This window comes from Marmota flaviventris, chromosome 1, assembly GCF_047511675.1.
Source record: "Marmota flaviventris isolate mMarFla1 chromosome 1, mMarFla1.hap1, whole genome shotgun sequence".
Lineage (NCBI taxonomy): Eukaryota > Metazoa > Chordata > Mammalia > Rodentia > Sciuridae > Marmota > Marmota flaviventris.
Genome location: NC_092498.1, coordinates 204,103,970 through 204,116,153, shown reverse-complemented (window position 1 = coordinate 204,116,153; position 12,184 = coordinate 204,103,970). Strand labels below are relative to the sequence as shown.

Here is a 12,184-nt window from a genome sequence, read left to right as displayed (position 1 = left end):
TCTTTACTGTACACTATTATTTTGATTGTGGTGTTACTAGAGCTCAATCTTTGATATTTTGAATCTTGTAATATCCTGTAAAAGTAGGCAATATATATTGATTCATGGTCTTCCTGGGATATAGTGATGCTGCCTGTTAATAATTACGCAAAACCTGAAGATTGTTAGGAGTGTTTCATTTAAAACTTTTGTACTTTGTTTTTTACTGTTCCTTAGACCTATGTCTTCTTGGCAATATATACAGTTGATTTAAAATACCAAATGCCTTTTTTTCCTTCTTTGTCAACCAAATTTCAAAATGTGTTTTATGTTTTGATATTAGGTATGCCTCCCTGCGACACATTTGCTCCTGCAACTGTTGTACCTCAGGGGTGGTCTATGGAAGCCCCAAACCCTCCATACTCGGAGTCCTTTGTTTCTCTAGAGGCCACTGCAAATCTTCCACAGATGACAGGTGAATTATTTAAAATCTGCTTTATCAGTTAGTAATTGAAATATTGATAATTGGTATAAATCATTGGGCATATTTTTAGCAGCTTACAAGAGACACATAAAATTTTCAGAATTATCACAAATGTTTTTAAGCTTGTATTAAAGATATCAGAGCTGGGAGAGTTAAATTATAATTAAAATACAATCTTAAGAGGAAATCCCTTCTCTTTGGTTCTGGGAATTGAACCCAGGTTCACTTAACCACTAAGCCTAGAGTTCTGGGCTTCTTTTCTTAATAGGAAAGATAACTGACCAGCAGTTCCATAGGTTCCCTTCCTAATACTAATACATACCTGTGTTTTCAAGCCTATAGTTTTCCTTTTCTCCTCCACAATTTGTCTTCTCAGTTTCACATGTCTTATCCTTCTAAATGATGGGATTGTCAAGGAGTAGGCAGCATGCACTAAATCAACAGCTTCTTTTTTTTTAATATTTATTTTTTAGTAATACACGAACAAAATATCTTTATTTTATTTTATGTGGTGTTGAGGATGAAACCCAGGGCCTCACACATGCTAGGCAAGTGCTGTACCTCTGAGCCACAACTCCAGCCCCTCAACACCTTCTTAATTATGTTTAAGGTCTTAAGGTCACAATAGCCAAATACTCTTGTGCCCTATGAGTTTTAAGTGCAGAGGTATGAGTAGAAAATGATAGGTCCCAAATTTTTAACTTATTTCCCTTAGAGTTACCCAAGGAAGGAGAAATGGCATCAGTAGAAGAACAGCCACCAACTAAAGCATTGGAAATAATAATAGGACAGAAGACTACAGAAATGGCACCGTCTGGAGAAAAAGTGGTAGCCCTGGTCAAGGAAATGGCACCCGCCACAGAAACAAAGGTGGAATTGACTAAAGATATGGAACAACCCACCAAATCAGATGTGACACTGCCCAAGGACTTGCAGTCATCCATTGAATCAGATATGTCTCTGGTCAAGGACATGGTCCTACCTATAGAAAAAGAAGTGGTCCCAGTTAAGGATGTCATATCACCCGCAAAAACAGATGTGTCTTTGACTAAAGATATGGTGCTGCCCACAGAAATTGAGGTGGCTGCAGGCAAGGATGTGACACTATTTGAAGAAACAGAGAGAGTACCACCTGTAAAAATGGATTTGTTTTCACATGAGGGCATGGCATCACCCAAAGAAACAGAGTCAATCTCAGGCAAGGGTATGGTATCATTTTCAGAAATGGAGGTGGCACTAGCTGTGGACACTATATCATCCACAGAAAAATCCTCAGCTGAGGAGATGGTCTTGTTATCAGAAAAAGAGGTGGCTGTGCCAAGGGACATGACACTGCCTTCAGAAGCAACAGTAGTCTTCACGAAGGATGCAGTAGAAACAGAAGGGCCCTCAGACAAGGACATTACTCCACCTCCAGTAACAGAAGTGACCATGGGTAAGGAAGTGGCTCTGTCCCCAGAATCAAAGGTGGGCCTTGTCAAGGATGTGGCTCCACTCCCAGAAACAGAAGTAACCCTGGTCAAGAATATGGGTACACCCTCTGAAACAAAGTCGGCCCTGGGTAAGGATGTGGCTGTGTCTCCAGAAGTAGAGGTGGCTCAGGTCAAGGATATAACTCCACTCCCAGAAAAAGAAGTAACCTTGATCAAGGATATGCTGCTGCCTCCAGAAGCAGATGTGGCCCTGGCTAAGGATGTGGCTCTGTCCCCTGGAACAGAGATGACCCTGGCCAACAGTGTGACTCCAGCCAAGGATGTTGCACCACCCTCAGGAACAGAGGTGGCATCAGTTCTAGTTAAAGACATGGAAATTGCCCAGACTCAGGAAGGAATAAGTGAAAATTCCCAGATACAGTCTCTCCAAAAAGAGGGGCAGTTAGCTGCACCTACTTTCATGATTTCACCAGGTATGAGCTTTGTTTCCTCTCAGTATTTCTGTTTACCAGGGTATAGTTTCAAGTGGACACTATATCATCCACAGAAAAATACTTTCTTACCCACATGTGATCTTTACTATTACCTTCCAGAAGACTAAGGGACAGGCATCATGCCAGTTAAAATAAATAGTCTCACTGTGCTTTGCAAATCTATTCATATTCCTACTCTCCTAGACAGCTCTTTCTTACCTTTACCCTCCTCCAACCTCCAATACCTTATCAATCTGCTGATCTTCCTATTTTCCAGATAATTGCAATGAAATAAAACACCCACAATCGTCTGTTAGCTCATCTACACAGTTTGTATCTGTATCCATAGACTCTGACTTCTCTCCTGTTTTTTTTTAATTTCATATATATATACATATATTTAAGTTGTTCATGGACCTTTATTTATATGTAGTGCTGAGAATCGAACCCAGTGCCTCACTCATGCCAGGCAAATGCTCTACCACTGAGCCACAATTCCAGTCCCTGTTTTTTTTTTAATATTTATTTTTTAGTTGTAGGTGGATACAATACCTTTATTTTATTTATTTTTATGTGGCGCTGAAGAGCGAACCCAGGGCCTTGCACATGAGAGGCAAGTACTCTACCACTGAGCCACAACGACAACCCCCTCTCCTATTTTTATAACTATTCCTGCTCCTAATTAAGGCCAACCTCTCCTCTCATTTTGTAATAGGTCCCATTTCTCCTTTTCAAGTCAAGTATATTGCCCCAGCCATTAGTTTGTTTTCTGCCATTTCACTGAATTATTCCCAACTTAAAAGAGTTTGTCATTTTTCCCATCTTGAAAGATAGAAACAGAAACTCTCCTGACTACTTCTTAACCTGCTCTTCATCTCTGCTGCCTATTATAGGAGAATTCCTCAAAAATGATTGCCACCTTTAATTTCTCATGGGTGGAAAAATATCTGAAATAGTTACTCTCTTACCCACATGTGATCTGTACTATTACCTTTAGAACCAGTCACAGCCACGGGCCAAAAGGACAACTTGCCAGATTCTGTGTTAGAGAAATTAGAACAGAAGAAACCAATCAGCAGTCAGCCTTCTGAACTTTCTTCAGAGACCTCAGGTAAGTGAAGAAAACCAAATGGACTCTCAAACAGCTTAAACTAGGAGTGATTGAAGTGATGTTGGTAGACATTGTCCCTGCTTTCCTGGTTGTGTTGTTATTAGCAGTATAGTTTATGAGGTCAGTTTCCTTTCTTCATTGGATTTCATTTTGTTTAGGCAGAAGGTCAACTTGTTAAATATTTAAAATCACCACTATATCAACTCAGGACACTAAATTTTGGTCTATTTCATCTGTTGACTCTCCTTAGTAGTCTTAGGTATGTTATTTGCCTATATCTGTTTGTTCAACTATTAAGTTCTATAAAGTCTTGCTAGTTACAGTGTGTTCCATGGCTCAACAGCATTTGCACTGTGACTGAACATCTTAGAAATGTGGAATCTTGGACTCTTTCTCAGACCTATAGAATTATAATCTGAATTTTAACAGCAACCCCAAGTAATTTTCACATGTATTAAACTTTGAGGGATACTGCTCTAAGATACTGTAAAACTTTTAAGTTTGCTCAGTCAGTGATTTCTAAGATTACATGTTTTTGTTGATAAGCCAGGAACACGTGCATATGATTGTCAACTTGATGATTCTCTGTATACTTTTCTGTTGCTATGATGGGAATGTGAGCTCCTTGAGGGCAGTGCTCGGACTTAATTCATTTAGAGTCCCTAGAGTTTACACACTGTCTAGCAGCAAGTAGGAGCTAAATAAATGAATTTTAAATGTTATTTTACTGACTGAGAATGTCAGTAAAGATTTTAGTAAGTGCTAATTGTATACAAGATAGACCATCCTAAGGCACATAGATATCCATCCTTGTTCTCGCTGATCTTCCTGTTTTCCAAATAATTGAAGCACCTAGAGTTATTATTATATTGTTACCTGAATAGAAAGAGAAGTTCCCAGGCATGAACTCTAAAAGACTTACATAATAATTGAAGAAAATAGTGTAAGTGATGGCATCAAGTTGCTGCTGATTAATTCCTAAATTAAGTGTAATAAATACTGTGAGGTGCTATGGCTCACAATTTTTTGACAAAACCTAAAATTAACCTGAGATATTAAGGATTTAGAGGACATTGGAGGGATGAGGACAAAAACAAAAGGTGCTAGTTAAGTATTTTGAAATCATTTTATTGGGTCATACTTGACAGGAATCATTGAAGACTGCCTTTAGTGATTTTCTTTCCAGGAATTTGGATCCAAATTGTGTTACTTCATGAAACTTTTCCAAGGGTGCTTGTCCTAACTGTTGAAATTCTTGTCAGCTTACTATCATTATGCATATTTCTTTGTCTTTTGGGAAATACATTTAAGAACAGAACATTGAAATCTAACACATTTGTCTTTTAAAGTAGGATGTTCTGGTTCTGGAATGATAAGAATTTTTCTCTGGCCAAAATACTATTTAGTCTTTTTTTAAAATTTTAAACAGCATAAATCTGGCCTTCTGGGTCTGTTTCCCAGAATCAGTCTAGTTCATTGGATACAGATCAGTATAATATTGGTGACAGACTCTTAGAATTATAAATTCTGTCCCAAATCATAAGTATTCATTCAATTAATAAACATCACCAAAAAAGAAATAAGTACAATTTCTTGTTTAGAATTGAGATTTGTGTACCTATTAATAATTACAAGGAGAAATAAATCAGATGAGATTTATAAGTAGTGAGTGAGTTTATTACAGAGGTTAGAAAGTTTGAAATATTTTGCTGGGCGCAGTGATGCACACCTATAATTCTAGTGGCGGGGGAGGCTGAGTTAGGAGGATCGCGAGTTCAAAGCCAGCCTCAGCAAAGGTGAAGCGCTTAGCAACTCAGTGAGACCGTGTCTCTAAATAAAATATAAAATAGGGCTGGGGATGTGGCTCAGTGGTCGAGTGTCCCTGAGTTCAATCCCTGGTACCAAAAAAGAAAAAAGAAAAGTTTGAAATATTTTGTAAATGTGTTTGAAAAAAATTCTTACCTGAAATGATAATCCCAATTAAGAATAAGAAATGTTTGGGAATAAATGGTTTTCCTAAAGAAATTAGTATATGGATTGGTGGAAACAGACTGCTTAAATGAGTCACTAAATGAACTATTGTTTTTTTTTTTTTAAGAAAGAATAACAAGAAGCTTGTTATTTAGAATTTTAGCCAACTTCATGTATTGCAGGTGCCCCTCTCACACAAGGCACACAAGGTTGCAGATCCAGTGACTGCAGGTCAGCCCAGCCCAAGCCTACCAGGGCCCCTCCTGAGCTGCTGAAAGTCTTGACTCCACAGAAGACTCTTGATCCCAGGCTAGGCCCTTTCCCTTTGTTTGAGTCGGGTTGGGTCTCTGGTTCACCTTCCTGTGGTTATCCTGGGAACCAAAGGAAAAGTATTCATGCTGACTTCCTTGAAGCCCAGAGGGATCTCGGCAGGGAGGCCTGGGATATAGAAAGCATGCCAATGGCGATGAAGAAAAAGAAGAAGAAACCAAAGCAAAAGAGATATTCTCAACCCCGGGCTGGGGGATCTTGGAATGATGACAGTGCAGAAGGGCATAACAGTTATACCCATAAATCAGGTGTCCTCCCTAGTCAGTCCACTGCTGTGAACATGGAATGTGGACTTGTATCCAGAGAGAAATTGAAAAAAGGAGATGGAGGTGACTCTAGAGCAGCCAAACTAGAAGGTGAGAACTTTATCTCAGAGAATCTCAGAGTTACTTTGTGTCCAGAAGAATCTCCAAAAACTGCAGAAAATTCTCAGTCCAAGCTGAGAGTAGAGGAACGTGGCAGAGGAAACAAATCAGTGCCACATAACCAAGATAAGAAATTGTTGCAGCTGGATGAATACAAATCACAACCTGCACCCCTCCTGAAGACCCCTGTGGATAAAGGCCAGATAGTGGGCCTTCCTAACTTGACAGGATCCCTGACAGAAATTTCTGAACATAAAGCTGAAACTCTTTTGGAGATCAGATCCAAAGAGGCTCGCTCTCCTATCTTGAACCAAGAGGTTGTGGGTGGAGTTTCAAAACCTATAGCAGCAAAAGAATTGCCTAATTTGATACCAACTTTGATAGCAAGTAATCCATTAGAAGATAGTCTCAAAGAAGAGAATGATGAAAGTAAAATGTCTAAACTACAGAATGTCAACCAGAAAGTGTTTCTTAAAGGATCTGTAGAAGTTAAAGAACTAGAAAGGGAAGCATTTCCCAAGCAAAGAGAGGAAATCAACATCTTGGCTTCTGAGCAGCTGCAAGGCCAAGTGTCAGTTCAGGCTCCTGGGCTAGGGAATGAGCCGTTTAAGAGAATGACAGGTGATGGCAAAAACAGGAAGGGAAGGGGAAGTTCTGGGAAAGTGAGAATGAATTCTGGGAAGCCAAGAATTAAATCTGACCTGCTATATGTTCTGGACAGTGAGAATGATGGAAGGGCTGTTCTTGGGTTAAGTGAACCAATTCTTAAAACCGAAAGAGTGACTACTGAGGATAAGAGAGATGAGCTGGGATTAGATTCTTCAAAGCAACCAGGAACCATGATTGATTTCACTGAGGCAGTAGTGATGGGGGAGCCTAAGGAGATAATAGATCCTAGTGTGGAAAGCACTTTACAGGCATGGATTCCTTTGGAAAATAGATCAACCTTGACTCGGACTTCTGATGTTAGGTCAGAAAGAGGAGCCTTAGTAAAAAATACACGTGTCAGTAACCAGAGCAAGGAAGGAAGTTGTCCTTGGATGGGTCATGAGTCAACTCCTTGGTTTTCTGAAACGACTAAAAAGAGAAGTAATGAAGGCAGAAACAAAAAGTCTAAAATTAATTATCCCATAGAACCTACTAGAATGGATGATAAGGAGGAAATTCCTAATCCACCTTTTGTAGGGAAGGATGGAGAACTATCTGATAACATTCCCTATAAAAACAGGGAATTAGGACACACTTCCCCCCAAATACTTGATTCTTTATTCTTTCATGTATCAGGTACACACACAGTGGAAGCACTTGACAAAAAAGGTAAAAATGTTGAGGTTAATTCTGCTGAGCTTGAGGCCCCTAAGGGCAACAAAACAAATACAGCCAAGGATTCTGCTATTATTGAACCAGCTGCCAAGGTGACAGATGTGAGCTGCCAAGACCAAATTCAGGAGACAGGATTTGCTCCCTCAATAGCATCTGAAGAGAACAAGACAGATGCAACCAAGGGACACACAGCAGTGGCTGACAAACCAAATAAAAGGAGTAGTGATGAAAAAAGCAAAAAAGTTAAAAATAGTTTTCCCAAGAAGCACATTCTGGAGAATAAGTTAGATGCAACAAAAATACATGTTCCCATGGAAACCACAGGGGACCACAGAATTGAAGGAATGGGCTATGTGGACGAAAATAGAAATATTACATTTACCTGTCCCAGAACACTGTCAGGGCTCATGAATAAGTCAGCTCCTATAGAGGCTGTAGAATCAGCAGCCTGTGAAAAAATGCCCACTACTCCTCCTCAAGTAGTAAAGAAAAATGATTCCTTACCAGACACCTTGGCAAAAAATGGGGAAGAGAGAGCCCCAGCTCAGCTTTCTAAATTATTAGTGGAAAATAACTGCAACAAAGATGGGGTCCCAGGGCCAGAAAGACCCAAGACTCCCTCTGCTGTTGTGCCATCTGCCAGCACAGAAGGAATTGCCCTGCCTTTTACAGCAGCCATAGAAACAGTGAATAGTCAGGAAGATCGCTGTCTTAAGAATCAAAGTGAGTTTGCTGTTCCCATGAAAAATGAAGCAGGGGTAGATGAAGGGCATGTGGTAGGAGAATCTGAGTTGCCACTCTGTGGTGAATCTATCTGTTCAGTAGAGCAAATCCCAGGGCCAGCAAAAGGGCACCTTCTTCCTAAAGTTCCCACAGATGACCAGGGCTTGCCAGGAGAGACCAGAGTCCTAGAAGCATATGGAGATAGGGGTGATTTCCAAACATCTTCAGTGAACACAGAGGAGGAGACTGAGAAAGGTTCTACTTCTGCTCAAATTTCTGACTTATTGGGAGACAAAGCACAAAAGATCAGTTACCACGAGGACCAAAATACTAAAGATAGAGATTCTAAGGGCCCAGATTATTTGAATAAGGAGGTTGATATGACTCCCTTGCCTCCAAAAAGTGAAAAGGATAAAATTAAAGAAATTATACTGGCTTCTGAAGTCACAGAATTACAATGTGTTTCCCCACCAACACCAGAACTCCAGTCCAGTTTCTCATGTGGCAAAGTTGAAGTTCCTCTTTCAGGGGTGGTAGATAAGTTAGAAATGGCTGCTTCCAAGGATCTTCAACTCCCAGAACTCAAAGAAAACATCAAGAAAGAGCCTCAGAAAATGACAGAAAAATCGGAACCAAAGGTACTGGGAGAAGGAAAGAAGGAAGATAAAAGCAGAATAATAGAACCAATGAAAGGCTATATGAGACCTACCAAGTCCCGAGGACTTACTCCTTTTATGCCAAAATCTACAACCCAGGAACGAGAGAGATCCAAGCACCTGAAGTCCAGTGGTATGAACCTGTCATGACAAAATGTGTGCGCTTGTGGCTTTTGAGTCTGCATCAAAAAGGCAAAAAACTTGTGCCTTCGTTCCATCCAGACTCTACTCATCCTTGTTAATCTTAGTTTGTTGGCATGAAAACCTATAACTGCTACTTACATGTTTTCTGCAGCCAAGGCATGCCCTGTGTCCAGCTTGAGGAGGATGTGGTCTCATTTGCATGCCTTTTTACCTGGCCCTGAACCTTGAATTTTAGGGGAAGTTGAAAAGAAAGTCTTTCACCATCCACCATTTAATTTTTTAAAAATTGTGTCTCCTATGTGTAATGTTTACAGCCATTTTTTTAAAGCATTGTTTGGTTTTAGGATTAATAGGAGGAAAAAAAAATGCTTCATGTTTAGTGGAGTACACGAGATTTTTTTTCCCCCTAGTAAATATGTAGCTTGTGCTAGTGGGACTAAATATCTAAATTGCTTATAGATCAAATGAAAATGATTTGCTCTCTTCTGGGGAAATGGTAGCCTCAGACTAGTACTGGTGGGCATAGTCTTTATTTTTATTTCTAATAGTGGGAAATGATCTCTAGATACAGCCACATTCTTTGACCAGTTTGCTGCTTACAGCCATTAGCAAACAGTTAAGGGGTTAGATTTTGGGCATTGTCTATGAAACATAGTTCATAAAACTTGCCTATTTTGGATTCCTAATAATGTTTTCCCTTTTGGATCTAATTAATCAAGCAGTTAGAATGAGATTAAGATGATTTATATAAGATTTAGGAATATTAGCCTTTTTCCCCTCTTGAAAAGTATGCACTTAATATATAAACTTCCCTGAAATTAACCTTGAAAATGTGTTTCCTTGCCTTTGAGGTTTTTTTGCAGCTCACAAATGATGTTTTTTATAAATTGCTCTTTCTCAGCTTGCATGATAGAGATACTGACCAGAAATTGAAACAAAAACAAAAACTTACCAGTTGGCCTTAGTCAAGCAGTCTGTCAGGCTTTTGCAGAGACTTCATCATGGGGTTATATTCTGCATGGTATGGACCTATTCTTTTGTGTAAAGCTTGTGCTATGCATGGATTTGTATCCAGTAAGGAATACTTGCTATATAAGTAAAGAATGCTAAATGTTATTATTTGTGTACAATATACTCATTTTTTTCCTGCTTTAATTTCCTTCTACTTGCCACCCTTTTACCAAGGCAAAGTGAATACAGTAGCATGTACAGGACATCCCATCATTCTATGCATTTCTTTTTTTTTTTTTTTTTTTTTTTTTAATATTTATTTTTTAGTTTTTCGGCAGACACAACATTTGTTTGTATATGGTGCTGAGGATCGAACCCGGGCCGCACACATGCCAGGCTAGCGTGCTACCGCTTGAGCCACATCCCCAGCCCCTCTATGCATTTCTTTACTTTTGGCTTCTAGGCCACTTCTTTAGTTTTAGCAGTGATCCAAAGGGTAATGTGTAAATTTTGTGGAAATCTAGCCAGTATTTCCAAAGATATGCTTAGTATGCTAAAGAAATACTTTTTGCATGGTATTTCCAAAGAAGTGCAGAAAAGGGATTTGTTGTTCTTGGGAAGCTACAGCTGCCACAGAGCTTTTGAGGCCCTGACTTGGTGAGGTCAAGCTCAGAGTCTCCGTGTTAGGAGTGTCCTTGAAGAGTGGCTGAGAGGAGTGTAATGGATTTTAGATTAAAAAATGTATTGTTTCTTCTCTGAATTCTACTCTACCTTTTCCCTTAGGGTAAACTCTGTACTTAGTTTAAAAAAAAAAAAAAAGTTTTACTGATTTTTTTTGAGTAGGTTAACACATTACATGGTACAAAGGAATTTGCAGTAAAATGTAAGTCAGCCTCCCTCCGTTAACCCCTTCTAGTTTTCCCTCTTGTGCTATGCATAGATTTGTGTCCAGTAAGGAATACTTGTTATATAAGTATTTTGCTGTATAAGGCAACCAATTTTAATTGTATTGCACACATCCTTCCAGACCATTTATACTGAAAGTACATATTTCCTGGTTTTATATATGAGACATGCTGATGTATGCCCTGCTTTTTATCTTATTTATTTTCCTTTTGAGATAGTAAGGATTGAACCCAGGACCACTCTGCCACTGAGCTACACCCCAACCCTTTTTATTTTTTATTTTCACCTTCTTTTTGTTGTTGTTGTTTTGTTTTGAGGTGCTGGGGATTGAACCCAGGGCCTTGTGCATGTGAGGCAAGTACTCTACCAACTGAGCTATGTCCCCAGCCCTTTATTTTTTATTTTGAGATAGGGTCTCACTAAGTTGCTGAGGCTGGCCTTGAACTTGAGATCCTCCTGCCTCAGCCTCCTAAGTCTCTGGGATTACAGGTGTGTGCTGCCACACCTGGCTTGGTTTTGCCTTTTAAATTTAACAATTTTAAAAAAGATCCTTATAAATCAGAACAAAGAAAACAACCTCATTCGTTGTGTTTACAAAATGTCGTACTCCTGGGGCTGGGAGTGCGGCTCAATGGTAGAACACTTGCCTCACATGTGGGAAGCACTGGGTTCGGTCCTTAGCACCATATAAAAATAAAATAAAGGTATTGTGTCCATCTACAACTAAAAAAGATTTTAAAAAAATTAAAAAGTCATATTCCTGCAAGTGCTTCTGACTGATTAAAAAGGACTCTAGGGCTGGGGCTGTAGCTCAGCGGCAAAGTACTTGCCTAGCACAAGTGAACACTGGGTTCGATCCTAAGCACCACATAAAAATAAACAAACAAACAAAAAAAGGGACTCCAGAGTTAGCTCTGGTTTGAAGAAGGTGTATTTATGATTTTGAAAGTTATTGCCAAATTGTTCAGCATAGGGCCACAGAGATGTACCAGAGTTACAATCTATCATCAGCACAGATGAAGAATTATTCCCCTGTACTTTCTCCACTAATGCAACTTCTTGTTGTTGTACATACTGATACAACAGGCAAAAAATTATTTTTCAAGCTAGGTTTATTTCATGATTATTTAATGACTACTTTGTGTATCATCAATAATATTTATAAAATTCATCACCATTCAGAATTTATAAAAATATTTTCTATTAATTTTTAACAACTTTTTAAGTCTGACAGCATTCTAAAATTCGCTTATTTCTGGGTTGTTGTTTTCATTTATTTTTATTAAATGTGACGTAGGGTTACTTGGGCATCTCATTATAATTTGTGAACAGCTT

At 39.1% G+C, this 12,184-nt stretch overlaps 1 protein-coding gene across 9 annotated transcripts in view; it reads left to right on the top strand.

Moving 5' to 3' along the window:
• Map4 (microtubule associated protein 4) overlaps positions 1-12,184 on the top strand; it is a 163,494-nt gene that overhangs the window by 113,464 nt on the left and 37,846 nt on the right. For 7 of the 9 annotated variants that reach the window (XM_071600671.1, XM_027932117.2, XM_071600666.1 and 4 more), the window contains 3 exons: positions 323-454; positions 1,179-2,369; positions 3,367-3,480. In XM_071600671.1, the coding sequence (XP_071456772.1) occupies positions 323-454; positions 1,179-2,369; positions 3,367-3,480 (1,437 nt within the window). The remainder of the gene's footprint in view (positions 1-322; positions 455-1,178; positions 2,370-3,366; positions 3,481-12,184) is intronic. The other 2 variants (XM_071600661.1, XM_027932119.2) reach the window with 1 other exon arrangement.